The 26651-nt window shown below is 35.7% G+C and overlaps 1 protein-coding gene across 1 annotated transcript in view; it reads right to left on the bottom strand.

Moving 5' to 3' along the window:
• Positions 1-26651, bottom strand: part of FSIP2 (fibrous sheath interacting protein 2) — a gene marked incomplete at both ends in the record, with an annotated part of 68354 nt that overhangs the window by 36311 nt on the left and 5392 nt on the right. Inside the window, 10 exons of the mRNA XM_080927939.1 lie at positions 34-91; positions 4555-4618; positions 6427-6530; positions 7092-7128; positions 7958-8073; positions 17418-17504; positions 20074-20197; positions 23948-24058; positions 24722-24863; positions 25944-26083. Coding sequence (XP_080784065.1) covers positions 34-91; positions 4555-4618; positions 6427-6530; positions 7092-7128; positions 7958-8073; positions 17418-17504; positions 20074-20197; positions 23948-24058; positions 24722-24863; positions 25944-26083 — 983 coding nt within the window. The remainder of the gene's footprint in view (positions 1-33; positions 92-4554; positions 4619-6426; positions 6531-7091; positions 7129-7957; positions 8074-17417; positions 17505-20073; positions 20198-23947; positions 24059-24721; positions 24864-25943; positions 26084-26651) is intronic.

Raw genomic sequence — 26651 nt, 5'->3', positions numbered from 1 at the left:
TCATAATTCTATAGTAATGATTTAAATACTTACATATTTGAGTAAATGGGAGAAGAAAAGATACCCGGAGGTGGAGCAACACCCTGTGATCCTAAGCATCAGGAAAGGAAAACTATAATTTATATTCATCCTCAGTAAATTTTAAAATGTCAATACCATTTTTTAAATATCCATTGACAAGTATACATGCTTTAAGAACATTTCACAACCATTTCCAAAGTCTTTAATGTGGAATTTAATATACAGTAAAATCTCAACTCCTATTGACCTCTGCAGTGCCTTGTGGTACCTTGTTTTTGTATGTATTCTATTGCCTACAAACATAAGAGTACAACCTAATATCCCACTGTAAGTGTCTCTCGACGCCTCTAGACTATTGCTATGGTCATTTCCTTTTGAAAAATTGTATTTACATTTCTTATATTTTAAGGTTTTGCTGAGTCTCTGTTAAAACCTCTGAAATTGTTCCATGAAACTCATCTGAACAACTACACATCCTCCCTTAGCATTTCCAAAGCACTGTACAGTACTCATATTAAAGACTTTATGGAAGCTGGAGAGAGGAATCATTAGGTAATTACACATGCTGCTCTTATAGAAAACCCAAGTTCAGTTGCTAGAAGCCATGCAGAGCAGCTTACCAAGGTGTATAATGTCTTCTCTAGATGATCTGACAGAAACCTTTATGTTTAGGTACCTGCACTTGTGTACACACACACAGAATACACACAAATATGTTTTAAAAATAAAATAAATGTATTAAATACTGAAACAGAAAAGTTTAGTAGATTTTTATAATCACAAGTTTACTATTAAGTTATATATTTCTCGGTGCATGAGTGTGTGTGTGTGTGTGTGAGAGAGAGAGAGAGAGAGAGAGAGAGAGAGAGAGAGAGAGAGAGAGAGAGAGAGAGAGAGAGAGAGAGAGAGAGAGAGAGAGAGAGAGAGAGAGAGAGAGAGAGAGAGAGAGAGCATGTGTTTGGTTTTGGAGAAGGAACTGAGACTAACAAGGCACAGAGAAAAGTCATGCATGGTAGAATGTGTTTATAAACTCTGTGCTAGGAAGATAGACTGAGATATTTTTAAACTCTCTAGAGAGACTGCTTAGCCTATTTCTTGCCTTCCAGGATACCGAGAATCCCTATTAAAAAGAAAAAGAATTATATGTTGCCTAAGGTATGATATGCAAAAGCAGTTCCTTTGGCTTCAACAAATGTGGATTTGTATACATATGAGCTCATACTCTCACATGCATGTGGACCTGAATATATGTAAATGTGCACACCCTCACAATGAACTTCTACCTCTAACACAAAAATAAGAAATATAAAGAAAGTTCTACAACAATAATCATCATAGACAATCACATTGGTTCTTTGGCAGTAGAGAATTACTGAGCCAATTCCTCAAGCCCAAGATGTCAACAATTTAAACACCAGGTCCTATTTCAAGTTGGGTATTTGGTTAGAGGAAAAAAATGTATTTATATGAAGAAATATCTGTTGCTGGTAAGTAAACAACATTGGTATATAGAGCTAACTATGGCCTCACTAAGAGAATTGTGTGAGGGGCTTATGAAGATCAAGTCTATGAATCTGCAAGTCCTTCATATAAAATATCATAGAATTTGCATATAACATATGCCTTCTGCTATATTATTCTCCAGATAATTTATAAATTCCTAAAAGATAAACAGTAATGCTATATCATGTAAATAGTTGTAGTGATACAATAAAAGCACACATGCTTCCAAGACTGATACATAAAGTGTACAACTAACTATATGGACTTGTGCAGCACACACTTGTAGTTTGGTGTACGTTGAAAAGTGGGTATTAGGGTGAAGGCTACATAACAAAAAATTTAATGATGTTTTTAGGCAGAAAAAAATATTTATATATAAAAGGAACAGGCCATTCAGAATTGTACTCACAAATTTGAAGGCCATTACATTAAATTAAAAAGTCAAAAGTGGCAACAACAAAAAGCCCATAAACACATGGAAACTAAACAATGCTCTATTAAATGATAGCAGGGTCAAAGAAGAAATGAAGAAAGAAATTCAGGATTTTCTAGAATTTAATGAAAACAAAAACACAACATACTCAAACCGATGGGATGCAACGAAAGCAGTACTGAGAGGAAAACTCATAGCTCTGAGTGCTTCCAAAAAAAAAAAAAAAAAACCAAACTGGAGAGAGCATACACTAGCAAACTGACAGCACAGTTGAAAGCTCTAGAACAAAAGGAAGCATATACACCCAAGAGATGTAGAAGGAAAGAAATAATCAAACTTAGGGCAGAAATAGACCAAATAGAAACAAAAAGAACCATTGAAAGAATCAACAACACCAAGAGCTGGTTCTTTGAGAAAATTAACAAGATTGATAAACCCTTAGCCAGACTAACTAGAGGGCAAAGAGAGAGTATCCAAATTAACAAAATCAGAAATGAAAGTAGAGACATAACAACTAAAACTGAGGAAATTCAAGAACTGATCAGATCCTACTACAAAAGCCTATACTCAAAAAAGCTGGAAAATATGGAGGAAATGGATAAATTCCTTGAAAGATACCAGATACTAAAGGACCTATATGACAAGAACTTCAAGTCTCTAAAGAAGGATATCAAGGAAGATCTCACAAAATGGAAAGATCTCCCATGCTCATGGATTGGAAGGATCAACATTGTAAAAATGGCCATCTTACCAAAAGCAATTTACAGATTCAATGCAATCCCCATCAAAATTCCAACCCAATTCTTCATTGAGTTGGAAAGAGCAATGTGGAATTTCATCTGGAATAACAAAAGACCTAGAATAGCAAAATCCATCCTCAACAACAGGAAAACATCTGCCGGAATCACTATCCCTGACCTCAAGCTATATTACAAAGCCATTGTGCTAAAAACTGCATGTGGTACAGATATAGGCACATGGATCAATGAAACAGAATAGAAGATCCAGAAATGAGACCTAACATATATGGTCACTTGGTTTTTGACCAAGGAGTTGTAAACATTCAATGGAAAAGGGACGGCTTCTTTTTCAAATGGTGTTGGTCCAACTGGCATTCAGCATGCAGAAGAATGAAAATAGACCCTTTCTTATCTCCTTGTACAAAGTTATCAATTGAGGAATATTGAATGGCTGAGAAGCATCTAAGAAAGTGTTCAACATCATTAGCCATCAGGGAAATACAATTAAAACAACCCTGAGATTCTACTTCACACCAGTCAGCATGGCTAAGATCAAAAATTCAGATGACAGCAGATGCTGGCGAGGCTGTGGAGAAAGAGGAACACTTCTTCACTGTTGGTGGGGTTGTAAACTGGTACACCCACTCTGGAAATCAGTCTGGCGATTCCTCATAAAATTGGACATAGTACTACCTGAAGACCCAGTTATTCCACATCTGGGCATATACCCCAGAGATGCTTCAACATACAAGAAAGACACATGCACCATAATGTTCATAGCAGCCTTATTTATAATAGCCAGAAGCTGGAAAGAACTCAGATACCCTTCAGTAGAGAAATGGAAACAAAAATTGTGGTACATTTACACAATGGAGTACTACTCAGCCATCAGAAACAATGACTTAACCAAATTCTTAAGAAAATTGATGCATCTAGAGAATATAATCCTGAGTGAGATAACCCAGTCACAAAAGAACAGATATAATATGCAGTCACTGATAATTGATACTAACCCCAGAAAGCTATGAGCACCCCAGAAACAACTTACAGACTATATGAAGTTCAAGAAAAAACAAAGGCCAAAAAAAAAAAGAAAGAAAGAAAAGAAAATGAAAACCATTATGCTTAATCTTTACACACCAAGTAAACTTTGACTAATTCCAGGTTATATCTTGTTTTACTGTACTTTATGCTCATTGTAACTAGTAAGATTTTAATGCACACTATCAAACCTTTAAAAAATTCAAGTACTGACAAAAATGTATTTATATACTTTTATGCAAAAATGCTTAAATATGTACATTTATCTTTGTTCTTTTAAAATAAAGTTGTTCAATTAAAATAAAAGTCAAAAGTGCAGACAGGAATGTGTCCTGTGTTTTCTCTTATGTGGAATATGGATTGTCTAACTCATAACAAGAGAATATGTTGGAATGAACAGAAAGGGTATGAAGAGATATTGGTCACAGTTTTGTATTTCTAAAATTAATGAAAATTACATATCTAATAAGTACTGTGACTGTTGCTAACACGTGTTTGCTGTATACTTAATGATTAGGAGAAAGAGTCTTAAGTGTTTTAACCAGACGCGTATGTGGACATGCACACACCACGGGTAACTGAGGTGATCAGACATCATATGGTTTGTGTGTTTGTCAAGACTATTTCCTCTATTACGGAGTGAAATCTATGGAGATTTATCCTGGTGAATTTCCCTTCTACATTCTGCACTTTGAACAAGACCTAGCAGAAATCTTTGCAGTGATATGTTGGTTGGCAGAGATTTTGTAACGATTACTAATAAGTATCTGGGGAAAGGATGTTTTAATAGCTGCTCGGTGTGTTGCTGATATTTACCTCGTTCCCCAGCAACGCTTGATTTCCTGCTTGGCTTTCCAGTCCAATCAGCGTGCATCTCCTTCTACGTAAACAACAAGAGAGATTTATCCACATCTTAACATCAATTTCTGTGTTAACATCAATGTTCACATTCCAAAAATGCAGTGTCAAATTTCTCACACACCTCCATTTGTAAGAGACAGTCATGTTTTGTACTTACATTATTATTTATATATTTTTATTAAAATGTTATACTATTATTAAAATGAATGTTTATCCAAAATGTCCAAAATCACACATCTGATGCTTCCCCAACGTTGATGCTTGGCCTATAGTTGTGCTCATGAATAATACAGTAACATTGTGAACAATCTAACAATTTTTTACACAATTGAAATTGGCATCAGGTGTGAAAACTGAAGGTTCAGATGTTTAGGAGAGAGGTATTATGTCCCTCCTATGGCACCTCTTTCCCACAAATAGAGCATTTGATGGTAGCCCAAAATTAACTACATACAGAATGCAAACGAGTCAAATTTTAATTAGTCAAAGTGTAATTAGAGGTAGTGCGAGATATTATTGAAAAAATCATTTCAGTGTTACTGAAGAACAAAAGGGGCACTTGCTCCCTCCACACATAACCCTGAGTTTCTGTTCTTTCCTGAGGACGAAATCTACTTGATAAAAATATATGGCAATAGTTGTTATCATTTTTCAGTATTTGAAATGGAATGCAGGTGACGAGAAAAGCACCTGAAAATTTTAGACACTTCACAATATGCTGGAGGACAGCTGAACTTTTTGTCACAGATTTTGTATCTGGGAACATCTGGTGCCCCTCTGGGCTTGACAGGGAGAGTGAATAGCAGACACAAGAGTCGAAGAGGTCAATAATCCAGTTCCCACGCATGAGCTCTGCACACTCAGGTGCACTGTTTCCTTGTCCTTTCCCCGTGCTTATCAAGATAGAATACTGTAGTATCTTCATTGTGAAGTCTGGATATTTCAAAAATTAACCTATACAGTATGTTATTTTCATTCCCAATACAATGACCAAAATTAATAAGTGCCTTTCTGTCTCTCGTTCCTTGTAATGTTTTGAAAATTTACAAAACAAAATGTATGCCGCAATGTTTGTAAAGACTGTTTTAACAGACCTTTGTCATTTCTTTAGTGTTAGAGGCTTTAAAATATGGTAAACAACTTGACTAGTCCAGAAATTAAAAATTTCATGATATTTAGCATATTTAACAGGGCTAATGACATAGCAGAATAGTGAACTGTGCAAAAATACAATTAACAAATATTTATTTATAATAAATTGTATCACAGACACATGGCATCTTGGTAATCATAATACATTTTAGATATTCTGAATTATTTTATATCAATCGTTATGTATTCTAAGTCACATAATGCTATTTTCTACTCAATATGAAGAATTCATATGGAGAGAATCTATTAAATCGTTAGTGTACTGAAAATTGATAAAAATATAAAATCATAAGCATAGTGAATCAGTTGCTAGTATGCTAATATTGGGGCTAATGGTATTGATTTTGTTCCTAAGATAACAGGCTGATTGATCACTACTGATAAGTTTCCATTAGCAGATACCTTATTACTGGTAAAAATGTTATATCAATGTTATCATCAGAATGCCGAAAAGCTCAACTGAATAATTTGAGGGCTTAATACACAAAGTAAACATTAAACCTCACATTATATTTAGGTATACTGAACTTGAGTTACTGTATTTTTATGATGGCATTGTAAATTTAATGGGATAAAGTTATAGTGTAAGGTAGAAGGCTGCCATTTTCATGTATTAAAGTGACTATAGATATCTCCTTTCTTCTGTGAATTTAGAGTAAATTAAATAATCTATACCTCTTCTTTTTGATGGACCAAGGATGTCTGTGAAAGTTTAGCATTCTTTGTGGGTGATTCTTGAGCTGAAACTACTGAGTGTCTAGCTGATGTAGTTCCAGGAACTAGAGAGATAAGAGAAAGCATTAAATATGAAAACACTGTAGTGTCAAAGGTGAATCACAACCTGAAGGCTTGCTCTAGCATTCTGCCCAGTGAACTGCCACACTGACTAGAAAATCACCATTAGCAATCTATTTAAGTTAAAGAAGTTGCTTCAAGAATAACATTTTTTGTTATGGTTACTTCCCCCAAAATATCACTGTTTCCTAATTGCTTCCAAAAAAAAATTTGAAATTTTTGTCTTAGTCTCATGAAAGTAATAGGGCCTATTGGCAAAATGGACCATTTAAATTGTACTCAGTCTGCCATGATAATGTGCAGCTTGTCCACAGGAATAAACAAAGTTGTGTTTTAAGCTGATCTTAAACAAGAGGCATGAAAGTGATAAAAAGTTGTTTTGGACCTGTTTTTTACACAGAAAGATATACAGTGAGTTAAAATGAAAAACTGGATGGAGGGAGCGTTCTGGATAATAAAGAAACACTAAGCAAACCTTTCAAAGGTATGTAATGGAGTAACTATGTACTTAATTCCAGAATTGTCAATGCCGTGCATAATCTTACCTTTTTCATCGCTTCTCCTTTTCGTCATTTCATTTCTCTATATGGCAAAATATTAAAAAATATTCATCAGTGACAATGCTATGTTGTCATACAATACAATACTTTTGGAACAGATTCTGCCTTCTCTCATCTGAACAATGAATCCAGATGCTTTTCTGCCACTAATTCTGTCATGAAAAGTGTACCAGATGTGGTACATATCATTAATTTCCTACTTTCTCAACTTCAGTTCAAAACTGAGCTCAATTTATAGCTGTTCTTCTACCCTGTACTTTATTTATAGCCACTGTGTGTGTGTGTGTGTGTGTGTGTGTATAATATTATATAACATATATTCATATGATATAAAAGTTTAAGGCCATTCATTTGGATACATAAAATTAAAATTCTTCTAACTCAAACCCCATTCAGCACTATATAGTGTTTATTTAAACTATTCCTTAGAGCCCAAACTAGGATAAAAGTTACTCCAGATTAGTGTAATCAGATGTCTATGCCTCACTAGAAAGTGTGTCTTCAAGAGGAGTCAATGTCCTAATCAGCTTTGCATTTCTATGGACTCAATGTTCTTATCTTCCCATGTTTTGGCTTATCTCAGTGCTCAGTCAACAAAGTCAGCTTTGATTTCAAACACTACCAGTAAATAGCAACATTATCAGAATTGAAAATGGGCTTTGGGTTTGTTTCTGCTAAGTATCATACTACATTAATAATAAAGCTAAACTGACTCCTTCTTGCCCCAAAGAAGAATCTTTTTTACTTGCAAGAACTCTTTGCCCCAAATTAATCAATACCAAGTTAGTGAAGGAGAACACGTATAAATCAAACTTAAGCAAATGAAATAATATACTTTTGAAACAGTTTACCTTTTGTTCTGAACTGCTGTTTTGTACTTCTGCAGGATAAGCAACTGAGGATCCTGACATTTTTGTAACGTTCTTTGAACTACTCTGAGACTGATTAAAAGTGGCTGATACTTGTCCTAGGAGTCAATGAAAAAGAAATATTTTCTATTTGAACATTTTCTTAAACTAATCACTAAAATTTAAAATATTCATAAGTAACAATACCTCTGAAACAGATACAACTGAAAGCATCATTTATTCATTCATAAATTAGGATTTGTCATATAAGTACTTCCTTGGAGGATGGTAATATATCCATCTTTCTAGTCCCAATGTTACTGATCTGTAACTCAAGATTAGTTTGTGGTTTCTGAAATTATACATGAATTCAGTCAAGGAATGTGTATACTTTCTCCTGCTGTTTTTTGTTTTTGGGGAATAATATAATTTATTTCTTGCAAAATAATGTTGTAACGTGTATCAAGTTTGTCCCTTTCAATTGTATACAAGGAACTTTGTATTTTATCATTAGTTTATGGATCTCTCAGCTGTTTTCAGTTTCAGTGATTTCTGAAATTAGCTTCTGTGAATTTTGGTACATAATAGTCTGTGTGTGTATGTGTGTGTGTGTTTGTGTGTGTGTGTGTGTGTGTGTGTGTGTGTGTTATGTATATTTCAGAAACTAATCCAAAATTAAGTGTGTTAGATAGAAAAGATTTTCTTCTGTTTGGTACTTCATTCCTTGCCTAGAAACATTATTGACAGTGAAACCTTTTAATTTTGTGCCATCACATTTGTTAATTCTTGTTAAGTTCTTGTGTATGTTTATCTCTTCAAACCTTTTACCTATTTTTTCACTTAACAGTTTCAGTTTTTTTTACATGATTTGATGTTGAAATTGACTTTTGTATAAGAAATTGGCATCTAGTTTACACATGTGCATATCCAGCCATCCCAGATTTACTTGCTGAAGATCTTTTTTGTTTGTTTCTTCATTTGTTTTGTTGTTTTGTTATTGATTGGGTTTGGTTAATTGGGGGTGAGGTTTTTTTTTTTTTTTTTGTTTTTTTTTTTTTGTTTTGTAGCATAGTTGTCAACAACAAATGTCTATCAGATAGTATAATAGTAAAGGTCCTTTGAACCTTTGAATTTATTCCATTATTCTACATGTCTTTTTTTTTTGTGTGGTAACCTAAAATGTTGGTTTTGTTACTGTGTCTCTCTTAAGTTTCTATTGCTCAGGATTGTTTTGAATGTTCAGGGTCTTTCCTGCTTGAATTATAATTTGGAGATTATTTTATCTATCTCAAGAATTTCATAAGAATTTAGATAAGTGTTACATTAAATTTGTAGGTTGCTTTTAAATTATAGAAATTTCCACAATATTAATTATGCTGATCCACAACATAAGAGAAATTTCTATATTCTTGAATCTTCAATTTCTTCATTATTTTAAAATGTTCACTATAGAGTTCTTTTGTTTTATTAATTATTCTTGTTAACACCATGATAATTTTAAGCTATTATGAGTGAGATTGCTTCCTTGTATTCTCTCTCAGCCTGTTTTATGGTAACATTAGGAGAATATTACTCTTCTGGACAGAGTATGACCAGTATCTTTCTACATTCTCCAAAATGTTCAACACTTCAAAAATTTGTTGTAGCCTTACTGTTTTTTTTTTTATCCATAGGAACACATGATGACAAAGAATCATAGTGTTACTCCTTTCCTTATCATTTATAGCCTTTTAATTTCTGCATCTTTTCTTACTGCTCTGGGTAAGACTTGAGCACTGTGCTATAAAAGGTTTAAAATGTAGACACCATGATTTGTTTGAGTGGGAAAGCTTTGAGCTTCGAACTTAATGCATGGTTAGGTGTGTACTTGTATATTTATATAGCCTTTAAATTATTATTTAAACATAGCCTTTTAAATATTGAGACAGGTTCTTTATAGTCCTAGTTCCTTTATAACTTTTCCATAAAAGAATGAGGGATTTCTGTTAAAAATCACATTTTTATCTATTGGACAATCATGGAGTTTTTTCTCAAGTCTGTTTATATGATGTTACATTTGTAATAAAATTATAGTGAAACCTAATATTTCATAGTGAACATATACAAGTAAGGTATAAACAAAACAAACCAAAAACCTAATTGCTGTTTATTCCAATCGGTTAGAAAAAGGCATAACCTGTTTATTAATTTGGTCAATGTAGATTCAAACTAAGTTGAAAAGATTTGTGACATTTGATACTATTGAATAATTTAGAAATGCTTAATTAATGATATAGAATTATGAATTATTAGTATATATGCTATGATAATGACATTTTGGTCCATTTACTAAAATGTTACTTATCATTTATAAATACATACTGAAATATTGATGATGATGTTATATGTGGGATGGGTTTCAAAAGAACTTGGCAACAGATAAATGTTAAAGACAGATAAAATGCTGTATGAGTTATTGAAAATTGTAATCACAGTTCTATAAGGCTTTATTATCATCTTCTACTGGGCTTTATTTATATTTGAATTATTTACTAGGAAATGCTTAAGAAGCCTTACAATTATAAAAATATTTATCAAAAGAAAAACAAAACAAAACAAAACAAGCTCAGATCATCTGCCACCTGGACTAGTGGAGCCCCAGAGAGAAAGGCCTGGTGAAAAGGGGATCCTAGTAGCCAGGGGGCAGAGAGATCTCTGCTGAGCACGCATGAAAAGTGCGCACCTGACCTGCCTGATCCAAAGACCAGGAACCCAGCATTGGGACCTCTGTTCCCACCCGGCGGCTTTGGGGTGCAAAACAGGACTCAGAACATCCTCCACCTGGACCAGCGGAGATCCAGGGACACAGGCCAGGTACACTGAAAGGGCAAGAATATATTACTGACAACAAGATGGCAAGAGGAAAGCGAAAGAGCATATCCCAGGGAAATCAAGTCAACCTGGCAACACTAGAACTCAGCTCTCCCATCACAGCAAACAGCGGAATGCAAAACACTCCAAAAAAAGAAGACTCAGACATGAAATGCTGCCTCAAGATGATGATGGAGATCCTTAAACAAGTACAGGAGGAAAAGAACAAAGAATTAGAAGCTTTTAAAGAAGAAACAAGAAAAACACTCAGAGAACTCGAAGAACTAGAAGAAAACAGAACCAAAGAGATGAAGGAATGGAAGAAGGAATTTAAAACAGAAATGGACACAATAAAGAAAACACTAAAAGAGACAAACCAAGAAGTAGAAATCCTAAAAAAGAAATCAGGAGTCACAGATGCAAGCATTTCCAACAGAATACAAGAGATGGAAGAGAGAATCTCGGAAGCAGAAGACAACATTGTAAACATAGACAAAACAGTCAGAGAAGATGCAAAAACCAAAAAGCTCCTAACCCAAAATGTCCAGGAGATACAGGACACAATGAAAAGACCAAACCTAAGGATAATAGGAATAGAAGAGGGAGAAGAATATCAACTAAGAGGCACAGTAAATATCTTCAACAAAATTGTAGAAGAAAACTTTCCTACCCTTAAGAATGAGATGACCACGACCATAAAAGAAGCCTTCAGAACTCCAAGTAGGTTGGACCAGAAAAGAAATACCTCCCGACACATAATAGTCAAAACACCAAGTGCCCAAAGCAAAGAAAGAATACTAAAAGCAGTAAGAAAAAAAGGTCAGGTAACATATAAAGGCAGACCAATCAGAATCACACCTGATTTCTCAACAGAGACTATGAAAGTTAGAAGAGCCTGGACAGATGTCATGAAGACCCTAAGAGAGCACAAGTGCCAGCCCAAGCAGCTATACCCAGCAAAACTATCAATCACCATAGATGGAGAGATGAAGATATTTCAAGACAAATGTAAATTTACAAAATATCTGACCATAAACCCAGCACTACAATGAATTATAGGTGGAAAACCCAATACAATGAGGGGAACTACATCCTAGTAAAAACAAGAAAACTCCTAAGCAAGAAGACCAAAAGAAGAAAGAGACACAGATACAACTCAACCTACAAAAGCAATAATAGGAGGAAACAGAAACCACTATTTCTTGATATCTATTAACATAAATGGTCTCAACTCCCCAATATAGAGACATATGCTGTCAGACTGGATACATAAACAAAATCCAGCATTTTGCTGCATACAGGAAACTCATCTCAGAAACAAGGACAGACACTATCTCAGAGTAAAAGGTTAGAAAAAAAACTTCCAAGAAAACAGCCCCAAGAAGCAAGCTGGAGTGGCTATTGTAATATCGAATAAAGTAAATTAACAACCAAAAGTTATCAAAAAAGATAAGGAAGAACACTTTTTACTCATTACAGGGGAAATCTGCCAGGAGGAACTCTCAATCCTTAACATATATGCTCCAAATACAAAATCACCCACATTCATAAAAGAAACCTTACTAAAGCTCAAAAAATATATTTTACCCCACACAATAATAGTGGGAAACTTTAATACCCCGCTCTCACCAATGGACAGAACATGGAAACAGAAACTGAACAAGGACACTATAAAACTAGCAGAGACTATGAAAAAACTGGAATTAGTAGATAACAGAACATATCATCCTAAAGTAAAAGAATACAACTTCTTCTCAGCACCTCACAGCACCTTCTGGAAAATTGACCACATAATTAGACACAGAATGAGCCTCAATCGATATAAAAAGATTGAAATAAACCCATGCATCCTCTCAGATCACCATGGTCTAAGGCTAGTCTTTAACAACAACAAAGACAACAAAAAGCCCACATACACATGGAAACTAAACAACCCTCTGTTAAACGATAGCAGGGTCAAAGAAGAAATAAAGAAAGAAATTAAGGATTTTCTAGAACTCAATGAAAACAAAAATACAACATACCCAAACCTATGGGATGCAATATATGCAGTACTGAGAGGAAAACTCATAGCTGTGAGTGCCTCCAAAAAGAAACTAGAGACAGCATACATCAGCAACTTGACAGCATAGCTGAAAGCTCTAGAACAAAAGGAAGCAGATACAACCAAGATATGTAGACAGCAAGAAATAATCAAATTTAGGGAAGAAATAGACCAAATAAAAACAAAAAGAACCATTGAAAGAATCAACAAAACCAAGACCTGGTTCTTTGAGAAAATCAACAAGATTGATAAACCCTTAGCCAGACTAACTAGAGGGCAAAGAGAAAGTATAGAAACAAAATCAGAAAGGAAAGTGGAGACATAACAACGCAAACTGAGGAAATTCAAGAAATCATCAGATAATACTACAAAAGCCTATATTCCACAAATTTGGAAAATTTGGAGGAAATGAATGAATGCCTAGACAGAAACAATATCCTAAAGTTAAACCAGGACCAGGTAAACCATCTAAATAACCCTATAACACCTAAAGATATAGAAGAATTCATCAAAATTCACCCAACCAAAAATGCCCAGGTCCAGACGGGTTCAGTGCAGAATTTTATCAGACATTTATTGCTGACACAACACCAATGCTCTCCAAATTATTCCACAAGATAGAATCAGATGGAATACTATCTAACTCATTTTTTGATGCTACAATAACCCTTGTTCCTAAACCACACAAAGACCCTACAAGGAAAGAGAACTTCAGACAAATCTCACTTATGAACATTGATGCAAAAATACTCAACAAAATCCTTGCAAACCGAATCCAAGAGCACATCAAAATGATCATTCACCATGAATGAGTAGGCTTCATCCCTGGGATGCAGGGATGGTTTAATATAAGGTAATCCATCAATGTAATCAACCATATAAACAAACTCAAAGAACAAAATCACATGGTCATCTCACTAGATGCTGAGAAATCATTTGACAAAATTCAACATGCCTTCATGTTAAAAGTCCTGGAAAGAACAAGTATCCAAGGTCCATACCTAAACATAATAAAAGCAATATACAGCAAACCAACAGCCAACATCAAACTTAAAGTTGGAAAACTTGAACAATCCCACTAAAATCAGGGACTCGACAAGGCTGCCCACTCTCCCCCTACCTATTCAAGATCATATTGGAAGTCCTGGCTGGAGCAATTATAACGCAAATGGAAATCAAAGGGATACATAAAAACATCACTTTTTGCAGATGACATGATAGTGTACTTAAGCGACCCCACATATTCCACCAGAGAACTCCTACTGCTGATGAATAAATTCAGCAAAGTGGCTGGATATAAAATTAACTCAAAAAATCAGTACCCTTTCTATATTCAAAGGACAAACATGTGGAGAATGAAATTAGGAAAAAGATATCCTTCACAATAGTCACAAAAACTATGAAATGCCTTGGTGTGACTCTAACTAAGCAAGTAGAGGACCTGTTTGACAAGAACTTCAAACCTCTAAAGAAGGAAATCAAGGAAGATCCCAGAAAATGGAAAGATCTCCCATGCTCATGGATTGGAAGGATCAACATTTTAAAAATGGCCATCTTACCAAAAGCAATCTACAGATTCAATGCAATCCCCATCAAAATACCAACACAGTTCTTCATTGAGTTGGAAAGATCAATGTGCAATTTCATCTGGAATAACAAAAGACCTAGAATAGAGAAATCCATCCTCAACAACAGGAAAACATCTGCTGGAATCACTATCCCTGACCTCAAGCTATATTAGAAAGCAATTGTGCTGAAAAATAGGCACGTGTATCAATGGAATAGAATAGAAGATCCAGAAATGAGCCCTTATGTATATGGTCACTTGATTTTTGACAAAGGAGCTGTAACATTCAATGGAAAAAGGAGAGCCTATTCTACAAATTGTGTTGGTCCAACTGGCACTCAGCATGCAGAAAAATGAAAACAGACCCTTTTTATCTCCTTGTACAAAACTCAAGTGTAAGTGGATCAAAGATCTCCACATTAAACCAGATACACTAAAACTATTAGATGAGAAAGTAGAGAAAACCTTAGAATACATAGGCACAGGAGAAAATTTTCTGAACAAAACGCCAATGAGTCAAGCTCTAAGGTCAAAGATCAACAAATGGGACTTAATAAGATTGCATATTTTCTGTAAGGCTAGGGACATTGTCAAGTAAACAAAACGTCAGCCAACAGAATGGCAAAAAATGTTTACCAACTCCACACCAGATAGAGGCCTAAGAACCAAGGTATACAAAGAACTCAAAAAGCCAGACACCAGAGAATCAAACAACCCTATTAAAAAATGGGGTACAGCACTAAACAAAATGTTCTCAATTGAGGAATATGGAATGGCTGTGAAACATCTAAGGAAGTGCTCAACATCCTTAGCCACCAGGGAAATGCAAATAAAAACAACCTTGAGATTCCACCTCACAGCAGTCAGACTTGCCAAGTTCCAAAACTCAGATGACGGCAGATGCTGGTGAGGTTGAGGAGAAAGAGGAACACTTCTCCACTGTTGGTGGGGTTGTAAACTGATAAAACCACTCTGGAAATAAGTCTGGCGATTCCTCATAAAATTGGATATAGTACTACCTGAAGATCCAGCTATTCCACTTCTGGGCATATACCCAGAGACACTTTAATACACAACAAAGATATATGCACCACAATGTTCATAGCAGCTCTATTTTTAATAGCCAGAAGCTGGAAAGAACACAGATGTCATTCTGTAGATGAATTGATACAAAAATTGTGGTACATTTACACAGTGGATTACTACTCAGCTATCAGAAACAATGACTTACCCAAATTCTTAAGAAAATGGATGCATCTAGAGAATATCATCCTGAGTGAGATAACCCAGTCACAAAAAAAAGAGACATAATATGCAGTCACTGATAGTGGGATGCTAACCTTAGAGGCTTGGACTGCCCCAGAAACAACTCACAAACTGTGTAAAGTTCAATAAAAAAACAAACAAACAAACAAAAAAAAAAAAAAAACAAAAACAAAAAAAAAAAACCCATTAGGCTCAATCCTTACACACCAAGAAAACGTTGACTAATTCTGGGTTACATCCTGTTTTACATGTACTTTTTGCTCATTGTAACTAATAAGACCTTAATGCAGAATATCAAACCTTAAAAAATGCTTAAAATTTGTACATTTATCTTTTTTTTAAAAAATAAAGTTGTTCAATAAAAAAAGAAAAAAAAGAAAATGAAAACAATGCTGATTTTGAATAGCAATGATCAGAAGACAGCATATAATATCAGATACATTAAACAAACAGTAATTAAAATCTGAGTATTTTGTTAGAACTATGAAAAAACAATGAAATATAATATTTTGTCTGTGTGTAGAGCTTTGTGTATGAATACATGCCCATTTCAATGTATGCAACGGATACTTAATTGTGTGTACATGTGTGTAGAAACCTGAGGTGGTTGAGAAGTTTCTACTTTGACCAGGGTCCAACTTAGGCATAATGGTTTGATGGTTTAAGATTATAATACCAGCATAAAGGAAACTGAGGCAGAAGGTCTACTAGAAGTTTGAGGCTAACCTAGGCTACAAGGCAAGACTGAGGGATCAATTGCAGCATCAGTAACAACAATAACACATGCACTATAGTGAAGGAAGCAGCAGTGATTATTAGTGTGATAGCTGCTTGGGGAAAAGAGTAATATTTATTTTACGAATAATTATATTCATCAGACTCTAGGAGGCCGAGTAAAGTTAACTGGGAATGGGGAAAGCTTTGAAATCTAGAAGCTGTCACAGGCCCAGTGAAACACTATCCAACAAACAAGGCTCAAAGTCATGGGCCTAGCAGGGGCATCCTCATCAAGGTACCATAGAGATGAGTCTAGCAGGGGCATCCTCATCAAGGTACCATAGTGATGGACCACCTCAAACTCAGTCATCCCTGTAGGAGAATAGACAGATGAAGATTAGGCAGCATTGACTTCTTGTTTCTGGATTTTGTTTAAAAAAATAAGATTACACACAGGGAAGAAAAGAATGGGATGTAGTTTTCTTTAGGTTTTTATCAAAAATTCAGTTATTTTTAGTTTTTATGTTAACTGTAACTTTGAGAGTTATTGGTGAAAGAAATTATTTAATTTTGTCATTTTCATAGGTTGCTATTAGAGTACATCTTGTTTGAGGACACATGGAGAGTTTGAAATTGAGAACCTAAAGTGACACAGCGTAAGAAATACAGGAAGTGATTATCTAACAAATGGTCACAGTAACTTGAATAAATGTGTTTAGCTTCTAGACTATTTTTGGGTTTTCTAAAAACATTCTCAGAATTTAACATATTTAAAATCTGTCAATCTGTACCTACAATTAGTACTAATAAATCTCGAATTTAACTCTTCTTAAGGAATAGTCAGATGACCAGTGGAAAAGACCAAATTAGTTATCTATTCTCAAAACAGTAATGACGTGCAGCCTCAAAAATCAGTCATTTGTGTGTTTATCCAAGTTTATCTACACTCAACTGACGGTCAACCACAACTCAGTCTTCCTCCAAATCACTACTCTAATTGTTTGCTGTTTATTAATTACCTGATGTTCCTTTATATGCTTTCTGGTCACCATCAGAGTAAGCTATTTTCAAATCATCAAACTGCTTCCTTTTCTTCTTTGAGGAAGCTTAAAAAAGAAATAAAACATATCAGTCATAGTGACAGTGAAACTGCTGAAGGTCAACTATCTTTTTATGCTTAAGAAGGTTTTGTTCATCTATGTGTGGGACTCAGAGGATGAATAGAAGATAAAGTATTGTCAAGTAGAAAGAGAATTATTTCTGGAACAGGCCTATAACTTAAGGGCAGAGTTGGAGCAACTAATAGTTTGCATTTAGGAAAGAATGATATCCTCATTATAGTCTACTGCAACATGTGGTTTGCTTTCTGTAGAAATACACACCACCACAGTGTCATGGATGAGGACCCCCTGGTCCTAAAGCACTATGTGGTTATTGGATTTCCTTAGAGATGAACAAAAATGTGTGCATGTGTTTGTGTGTGTGTCTCTCTGTGTGTGTATGTGTTTGTGTGTGTGTGAGCATTTGTGTGTATGTGTGTATGTGTGTGTGCATGTGTGTATGTATGTGTGTGTGTGTACACAAGTATCTCTAGAAGGTTCTGCAGTGTTAATCAGTTCCTTGTCACTTCAGTATTATAAAATATGAATTATACTGTTTTCTAAGGTGACTCATGAAGCAATATTTAGGACTGCTACTTCACGGGGTGAACAGATCGCTCAGAAGTGAGGATTACTTGTTCCTTTTGTAGATGACCTGAGTTTGGTTTCCTGGACATACATGGTTCACAATCAATCTGTTCCCGGTAAGTTGCCCTTCTCTTACTGCAATAGATTATCAGGCATGCACAAAACACAGTGTGTAAACCTAAATACAGAAATATATACAGAAATACTCATACACATACAATAATTTTTAAAAGAATGAAAGAAAATGACAATCCCCACTCTTGTATTGCTCAAGAAAAGAGATATTGGTATTACAAAGCTGGTAAACTGATTTATAATCTGAAGCATGGGCTGCAGAATTCCTTCAAAGGAACTTATTTAGTATATTCACTTTCCTCAAAATTTTATGACATGCAAAAATAGAAGTTTAGTATTGAAGTGATTAAAATTGTAATAAACCTGTAGCTGTGTAGGGCACTGCAAGCTTCCAGAGACTCAAGGAGGGAATGTGTTATTACAGTTATCAAGAAGTGTGTGATTTAATATAAATTGAGTATGAAAGATTATGAAGAAACTGTTAGTAGGTGGTTGTGGGCTGAGAAAATGGACATAGAAAGACACAAAGAGGGAAAAATAATGTCTAGTAATGTCCCTTACTCCTACTTGACAGAACTGTGAGGCCCAACAATTTGCTCCAATTTTGAAGGGAGGTCTTCATAGAAATTTTATTATGTTTAGTTTTAGATGGCGAAAGTATATGTGAATGGCTAACTACACTGTCCAAAACATTTACAGGTCTTGAAAAGTACACATGGAGAGAGACCTATGCTTCCAACTGCATATGTATCAGAGGATGGCCTTATCTGGCAACAGTGGGAGGGAGACCCTTCGTCTCCTTCATGCCCCAATGCAGGGGAGTGCCAGGGTGGTGAGGTGGAAGTAGGTGGGTAGGGAGCTTCCTTCTAGCAGCAGAGGGAGAGAGGGACATGGAGGGGAAATCCGGAAGGGGAATAACACTTAAAAGTAAATAAATAAGATAACCAAGAGCAAAATGAAAAGACAAAGATCTTGGAAATTATGAAAGAGGGTTATACAGATGGAGCCCAGCTCCAGAGCCTGAACACGTCAGCAGCAGGGGGCAGCTGTCACACTCAACCACATAGAGCAAAATAAAACTTAGAAGTTTGAATTAGGGCTGCACTCCATGTAGTAATGAGTGCTTGCCTATATACCTTAAAGCAAATTTAACGGATAGCAGTTTAGTGTTAGCAGAAGAAATTAGCAGAATTAGAGAGATGCACTCAATGGACTGGGCAAAGGTAAAAAAATACAGAATCCAGCTGAGACCAGATAAGGAGGTAATCGGGTGATTAAAGGATGGTCTCACCTGAAAGTGGGGCTGATGAGGGGCAAGGTGGGTGGTGGCTCTGCTCTTTCTCAATAGGATAAATCCCTCGACATTTATTAAAATCCTGCCATGGTGACCAAGGAATGACTAATGTAGGGAGTTTTGCTGGAATTACTTGATGTTACACAAAATGCCACTGGTACGGGTGTGGCACAGCTAAGTCTGCTTTGTTGTTTTAAAACTGTTTCTCATTCTTTCCCACCTTCTTCCTTCTTTCTCTAGAACTTCTCCCCTCTATTTTTACTTTTTGTTTTCCCAGGTTCTTTCTATTCTTACCAACTCACCATATACAAAAGCACCATGGTAGTGTATAAGGACTATTATTTCACACATTGATTTTAATGTGTTAGTAGAAAAATATGCATTATCCTAGGTATATGGAATCTGGTATAAAATTGGCAAGGCAATCCAACTTGTCTATAAAGCAGCTGATAAAGCTGTTGTAGTTGGGTGTATGCATGTGAATATGTGATCTTTTTAACCTGAGTAGTAATGTGGAAATGGTTAGTTGAGCATCTCATATAAAGCAAGGAGCAGGCACAAGTATCTAAGCATGTTACAGAGACTGATGCATCCCACTTAGTGGCATGACTGTCTCACATTCAAATGTTGTTCCATCCTGTCCTTTATATTCGAGTCCATTTCTTCCCATGACATCCTTTAAGCCAGTGTCCTGCAATTTTTGTAAATGATAAGCCATTTTCTTCTCTAGCATTGCTTGTTTCTAAAGTATGAAAGAAAGTACACAGATTAGTATTAACTTTGCATCCATAAATCCAAAACACATATTTAAAGCATGTAGAATAGTAGAAATAAACTCTGGGCATTTACCCCAGAGATGTTTCAACATACAACAAAGATACATGCACCACAATGTTCATTGCAGCTCTATTTATAATAACCAGAAGCTAGAAAGAACCCAGATGTCCTTCAGTAGATGAATGGATGCAAAAATTGTGGTACATTTACACAATGGAATACTACTCAGCCACCAGAAACAATGACTTAACAAAATTCTTAAGAAAATGGCTGCATCTAGAGAATATCATCCTGAGTGACATAACCCAGTCACAAAAGAACAGACATAATATGCAGTCACTGATAATGGGATACTAACCCCAGAAAGCTCTGAACACCCCAGAAACAACTCACAGACTGTGTGAAGTTAAAAAAAATGTATTTTAATTAAAATAGAACTGTACCACATCCCCCTTTCCTCCCTACAGTCTCTCCTAGTCTCTCTCCTATCCTCTCAAATTAATAGCCTCTTTTCCTATATTGTTGTTACATATATACATATGTGTATGTATATATACCCACAAATACTTAATTACAACCTTAAAATGTATTTGTATACTTTTATGCAAAAATGGTGAAAATTTGTACATTTATCTTTGTTTTTTAAAATAAAGTAAAAAAAAGAGAAATAAACACTTAATCTTGTCCTGGGACTTGTAAATTTAAGGAGAATAAAACTTAGAGTAAGGAGTAAGGATTCCATTGTTGCTTACAATTTAAAGAGAATAAAACCTAGATAGCATAATAAAAGACAGTTTTATTTCTGATCAAATATTTAGGTGAAAGGTGAATACTTTGGTAGAATTATTACCTTCTTTGAAATTTAAGGTTTCTTTTTTGTAAATCTCTGGGATAGTACTGACCATGGGCATGGCAGAAGAGAGACAAATGTGCAGAGAGCCTATTGAAATGTTTATTGATTATTTGCTATGAGAAAGAATCAGTATTACATAATGTAATACTCAAGATAGCAGAAAGGACCAACCTAAGGGCTAAGATAGAAAAAGAGAGTTTGCATTCCCATGAAGATGAAAATTATATGTATTTTGCAAGCTATAACATAGAGGCACTGTTATCCATACTAGCAAGAATACTAAAATGGGTCTTGCTTCGATAGTAGGCAATAACAGGTTCAGATAAACAGAAACACTAGCCTGAGCTTATAAGTCATTAAAAAACCCGATTAATCAAACTGTTTCCAAAGATATAAAAAAAGACTGAATATACAAAGTGAACATGTGGCATCAAGTTGAAGAGTGCTGGGCTTGTGAATAGAAGCCATACAGCCTGCAGAAATAAATCACTCGATTACAATTAACTTCGAAAAGACAAAGAAGTTAGAATTCAAGTTAAGAACATCAATATACTCAGCATAGCTCTTTTCTGTGTGCTTGCAAAATAAAACAATGGTACCTAAAAGAAACAAATATCTACATAACTTCATATGTGAGATGAAGAATCCAAAAGATGCATCAATAATAGATCTGACATTATAGAGGAGAGCTGTATGGATTCAGTAATTCAAAGTTCCTTAAAGAAACACTGGAAGGGGAGTGACTCAGATTTTCCAAGATGTCCGAGACAGTTTAATGTCCTGGAAGAGGAAACCATACATGTGCATGTGCAGTTAACCTTCACTGCAAACGTGTTGAAATCTGGAATCACCGTGGATACCTACCACATGGTGGGTCTATGAGGTTATTTACAGAAAGCTTTAGATAAAAAGAGAAGGCACACGTTAGAGGAGGGCAGTACTATCGCAGGGGATAGGATCTCGGACGAAATAAACAGGAGAAAGGTGCTCTGAGCACAAGCATTCCTTTCTCTGCTCTCCCTGTGGATACAAGTGGCCCCCAGTCATGACCCTCCAGTCCTGATTCCATAAAACAGAAGACTGTGTTCCCTGCACTGAAAGCTACAATACACTCTCTCTCCTTTAAATAGGTTCTTGTCAGATATTTGATCATGGGGAGAAAAGTAACTAATATGAGATAGAACGGAAATATCTGAGAATAGCTACCTTAAAAAAACCCATTGAATCCCGAGGTTCAGGAGAAAACCCAAACAGTATTATTACAAACCAACAGAATCAAAGAGTGCTTCACCAAAAAGAGTGCTACACCAAAAAGAGTGCTTTACCAGTACCAGATCTAGACAAAGACACTAAACTAAGAAAAATATCTGACAACCTACCTACATTCCTTCTTCATAAAACTTTCACTATGTAATAACAGAATGTTTTAAACCCAACAGAAGTATGTATAAGAGGGACACAGATCTCACAGTTGACTTTAATAAAGGTATTGGGTTTCATTGTTATTTTTGTTTTTATTTGAGATCCATAACAAACTTACGTAATTAACTACTTTTATGTATATGTGTGTGTATTCCATCTATAGATGCTTAAAAGGTTGTTGAAGAATTGAACATAAAGTGGTTTGCAGGCCAAACTGAATAAGACAAGCCTACTTACATGAACAGTGAATCTCAAACAAGACTAAGATGCACATGTGAGAAGTTCAATGTAAAATAAAATAAAATAAATTCAATTTATGATATTGTTATAGGTAAGTACAATAGGTAGTTCAATGTCCAATATTTTATGAAGTTTAAGTAAGGTGATAGCTGTAATACAAACCAAACTGTAAATCTCACACCTATGTTTGTTAAGAATAAATTGCCCCAAATTTAGAATTTTAGATTTATATTTGTTAACATAATAATCATTTATTGTGTCTTATTAATTAAAGAATCAGCCTACAAAATAATACAAACTGGGCAAAAGTAAGAAGAGGGGACAAAGCTCATAGTTAAGAGCACCGGTAGAGAAGCTAGGTTCAGTTCACAGCCCCAATATGGTGGTAGACAGCCTCATATAATTCAAGTTCCAGAGCATCTGTGTCTGTCTTCTGGCCTCTGTAGGCTCACACATGCACGTAGTGTGCATGCGCATATGCTGTTAAGCACTTAGAAACATAAACTACAAGTAACTCTTTAAAAAAGATATAAAAGGGTGTGCTTAGTTTTGAGGGTAAATGAATATTCGTAAGAACAGTTCTATTGTGTTTGTCTTTGTGACCTTGGTGGTTAGTGAGCTGGTAAAGGGCTCTGTGTTCTACCATTTTCCCTTACTCTGCTCTGCATTTTAAATCAGGAGAACAGCACAATATTAAACCGAAAAAAGAGCAAAACATTTAAAACATGAAGAACAAAGTTTTTTTTAACTAAAAAAAATTCTAACTAAACTAACTAAAAAAACTAACTAAAATTTCTAGTTCTCTAAAAGAATATATTGATAAGAGTCAGATTTTTATAGGAACTGGAGCTGTTATTTTATTTTGGAGATACATCTGAAAGAGGTTACATCAGATCAAGAAGCAGAGTGCCTTTTGCACTATGAAAATGCATTAGACACGACCTGTGAAAGTATTCCTATCCGAGCAACGTGACCCTAGCACTACATGTGAGTCAGGTGGCTCAGGTCACGGGGTCTTGGAGCCAGGAGTTCCTGACCAGACTGGGCCACATAGCAAGACCCAGGTTTTTGTTTGGAATTTTTAATATTTGCTATTATATTCTATTTTATAATATCCAATAAAATCATTAAAAAATATTTACTTCGAACACCAACTTCTGTCTTTAAACATCCCAGGGAAGAAGGTAAATCTCACCCTACCTTCCGGTCACTCTCTTCTCGGCTTTTCCGCCTTTGCTCCTCTACCCTCTGCTCTCTCTTAACATCTTCCCCGATCTTCGTGAGAAGCATCATCTCCTTTGTCTTCCACTCCTAGAGACCAGAGTATTATGAAGCTGGCTGCGTGCGCTGTTTTCAGGGCAGTTGTGTGTTGCCCACCACAAAGAAAATATCTGACAGGCCAAGGGCCCAGCAGATACACAGAAGTCACCCCGCGCTTGCTTTTTGAATGGGCTCTTCTTACTGAACTTGTGTTGAGAAAGCAGATCAGGAGCTGTGGGTGGGGTGCCTCGGGAGTGGGGCTATGCTGACAAGCCTGTTAACCTGAGTTCAGTTCCCAGAACGAGGCTGGCAGGAGGAAAGGACGGACTCGGGCTCACAGCTGTCTGGACTTCTCCACTTCATTAGGTCATGTGTGCACATAAATAGATAATTTCTAATTAAAAATAAAATTAGCCATGACTAATTTTCACTAAGGATATTTTAAAAATAAAATATTTCCTGTGCACACGGAGGTCTAATTGGAAATGAGGCAATACTCAATAACTTTATGCAGCAATCTCTAAACACAAACCTGCTTCATTATGCAGTGTGTAGTGTTTGCCTTCATGTTTTATAGTGTGACTTGTGTGTGCTACAGGGGGGTGAAAGCTTACAACTTGAACGTTTCCAAACAGCATAATATAGTTAAAACTGTCTACAGCTGGGGAAACTATACACATATTTCCCCGTCACAACGCTGAAGTTACCTCTTACCTCTTCGATTTTCCTACGAAGACTAAGTTTCTTCCTTGCGTATTCCCGCTGCCGTCTCTCTTCTCTGTCCATACGCAGCAAGCGTTGCTCTTCCGCTGTGCGCTCCAGCTGCTCTAGCTCTTTACTTATCATGTCCAAGTATCTGAGTTAGGAAGAGCGCAGGATCGCGGGTGATTTGGGGAGCTTTAGCTCCCATACTCCCAAATCTAGCCCCGCCTTGCGTGTCATGGTTTGCAACATGTCAGCAATATACGTTTTTGCGTTTCCCAGAAATGTCACAGGGTTTGCCTAATTTTGTTGTTCTTGTTTTATCGGTCCCATTCGTTGAACTCCAGAACAGAGTTCAACTCACAATGCTTGGCTTACTTTCAATTACTCCTTTTGAGTATATGTCTGTTGTGAACAGGGATGGGGTGTATAGCAAACTGATCCATGGTTCTACATAGTGAGTAATAGTACCTCAGTGGGCTTAGGAATCCGGACTTGCTAACCTGACAGAGAAAGCAAGCGAGGTTTCAAATGCATTCACTGAAAGAACACGGGGCTCTTGGTAGCAACACCAAACTCTCACTGATGGTCTGGGGAAGTGATAGCAATGTATCTCATGTTACTGCTATGAAACAAAGCTACACAGTATAAAGTCATACAACATAAAACCCCTCAGTAAGGTCGCTGTGCCTTCAGATACACAAACCTGGTAATGGAATGCTAACTAGTGATTATGAATGGGAAATATCTGCATAACCCACAGTTATTTAGTTTTTGTTCTCTTTAGATATATTAAAAGTCCTCTTCTTTACTTGGACTTATTTCTTTCCACTTAATGCTGTCAATCTTTAAAGAGCAATTGTAAAAGTTGCTTTTCTTTTCTGTCTTTTTAAATCTAAAATAATTAGTAATTAATAATTTAATGCTAAATTAATTTCTTCTATGGAACAATTGTCTGGGATCTGGTGCTGCCCCCAGCTGTCAGTTTATATCCCTCAGGCTCCCTGAAAACTCAACACATGAAGTTTCCACTCGTAGCTTTTATGTCCATGATTCCTAATTTCTGCATTTCTCTGAATCCCCTCCATAGATGACCATTAAATGCTGTCTACTCCTTAAAAAAAAAAAAGTTCTACCTACAATGCTTTTTGGTATAATCCCTTTCAGTTACACACGCGCATACACACACACACTCACACATACACACGCACATGCACACACACATTTGTCTCACCTGTGCCTTAACAAACGTTCTTGGTCTTTAATAGACTGAGTGTTGTCCTGTAACAACCAGTTCTGGAATTGTGTGACGTTTGAACCATGAGGAAGATGGCTGTTTTCTTGAAGTTTATGCAGCTGTTTTGAAATCATTTGCTGTTTTTTCCAAAACAAAAGTCAGCAATATGTGTTTTTACATTTCCCAGAAATGACATTTTCACATTTTATAAGTGATGAATTGTTTTAAGACATTCAGTTCTATTTTGAATCTATTTACAGCTGAAGTAAAATCAGAATTTGACTCTTCAAATAAAAGACAAATGGTTTTGTTTCCTACTACATCTTCTGCATCTATTTTACTATTGATTCATTTATCTATATATGTATTTTAGATGACACAAGGCCTCACAATCTGTAGCTCAGGGTGGACTTGAGCTCATTGTCCTTCTGCTGCAGGTTTTCAGAGTTCTACAATTTCAAATGCACGCAAATCTTAGCCGTTCTCATTTTATTTTTTAACATTCTTACTTTGTAATGTAAAATTTTGAGCACACATTTTTCTCATGCTTATGTCTCTTGACTCTTAAGAAACACTTGAATTCATTCATACATATTTCACAGAGAACAGATTGGGGTCTGGGGGGGGGGGAGAACGAGGGAGGAGGAGGGCAGAGGAGAAAGAAGCATTCTAGACACAACATTGATTCAAAACTGAAAGAAACTC

This window comes from Micromys minutus (assembly GCF_963924665.1).
Source record: "Micromys minutus genome assembly, chromosome: 13".
NCBI lineage: Eukaryota > Metazoa > Chordata > Mammalia > Rodentia > Muridae > Micromys > Micromys minutus.
Note: the sequence above shows the minus strand (reverse complement) of the source record. Positions and strands in the feature narration are given on the sequence as shown.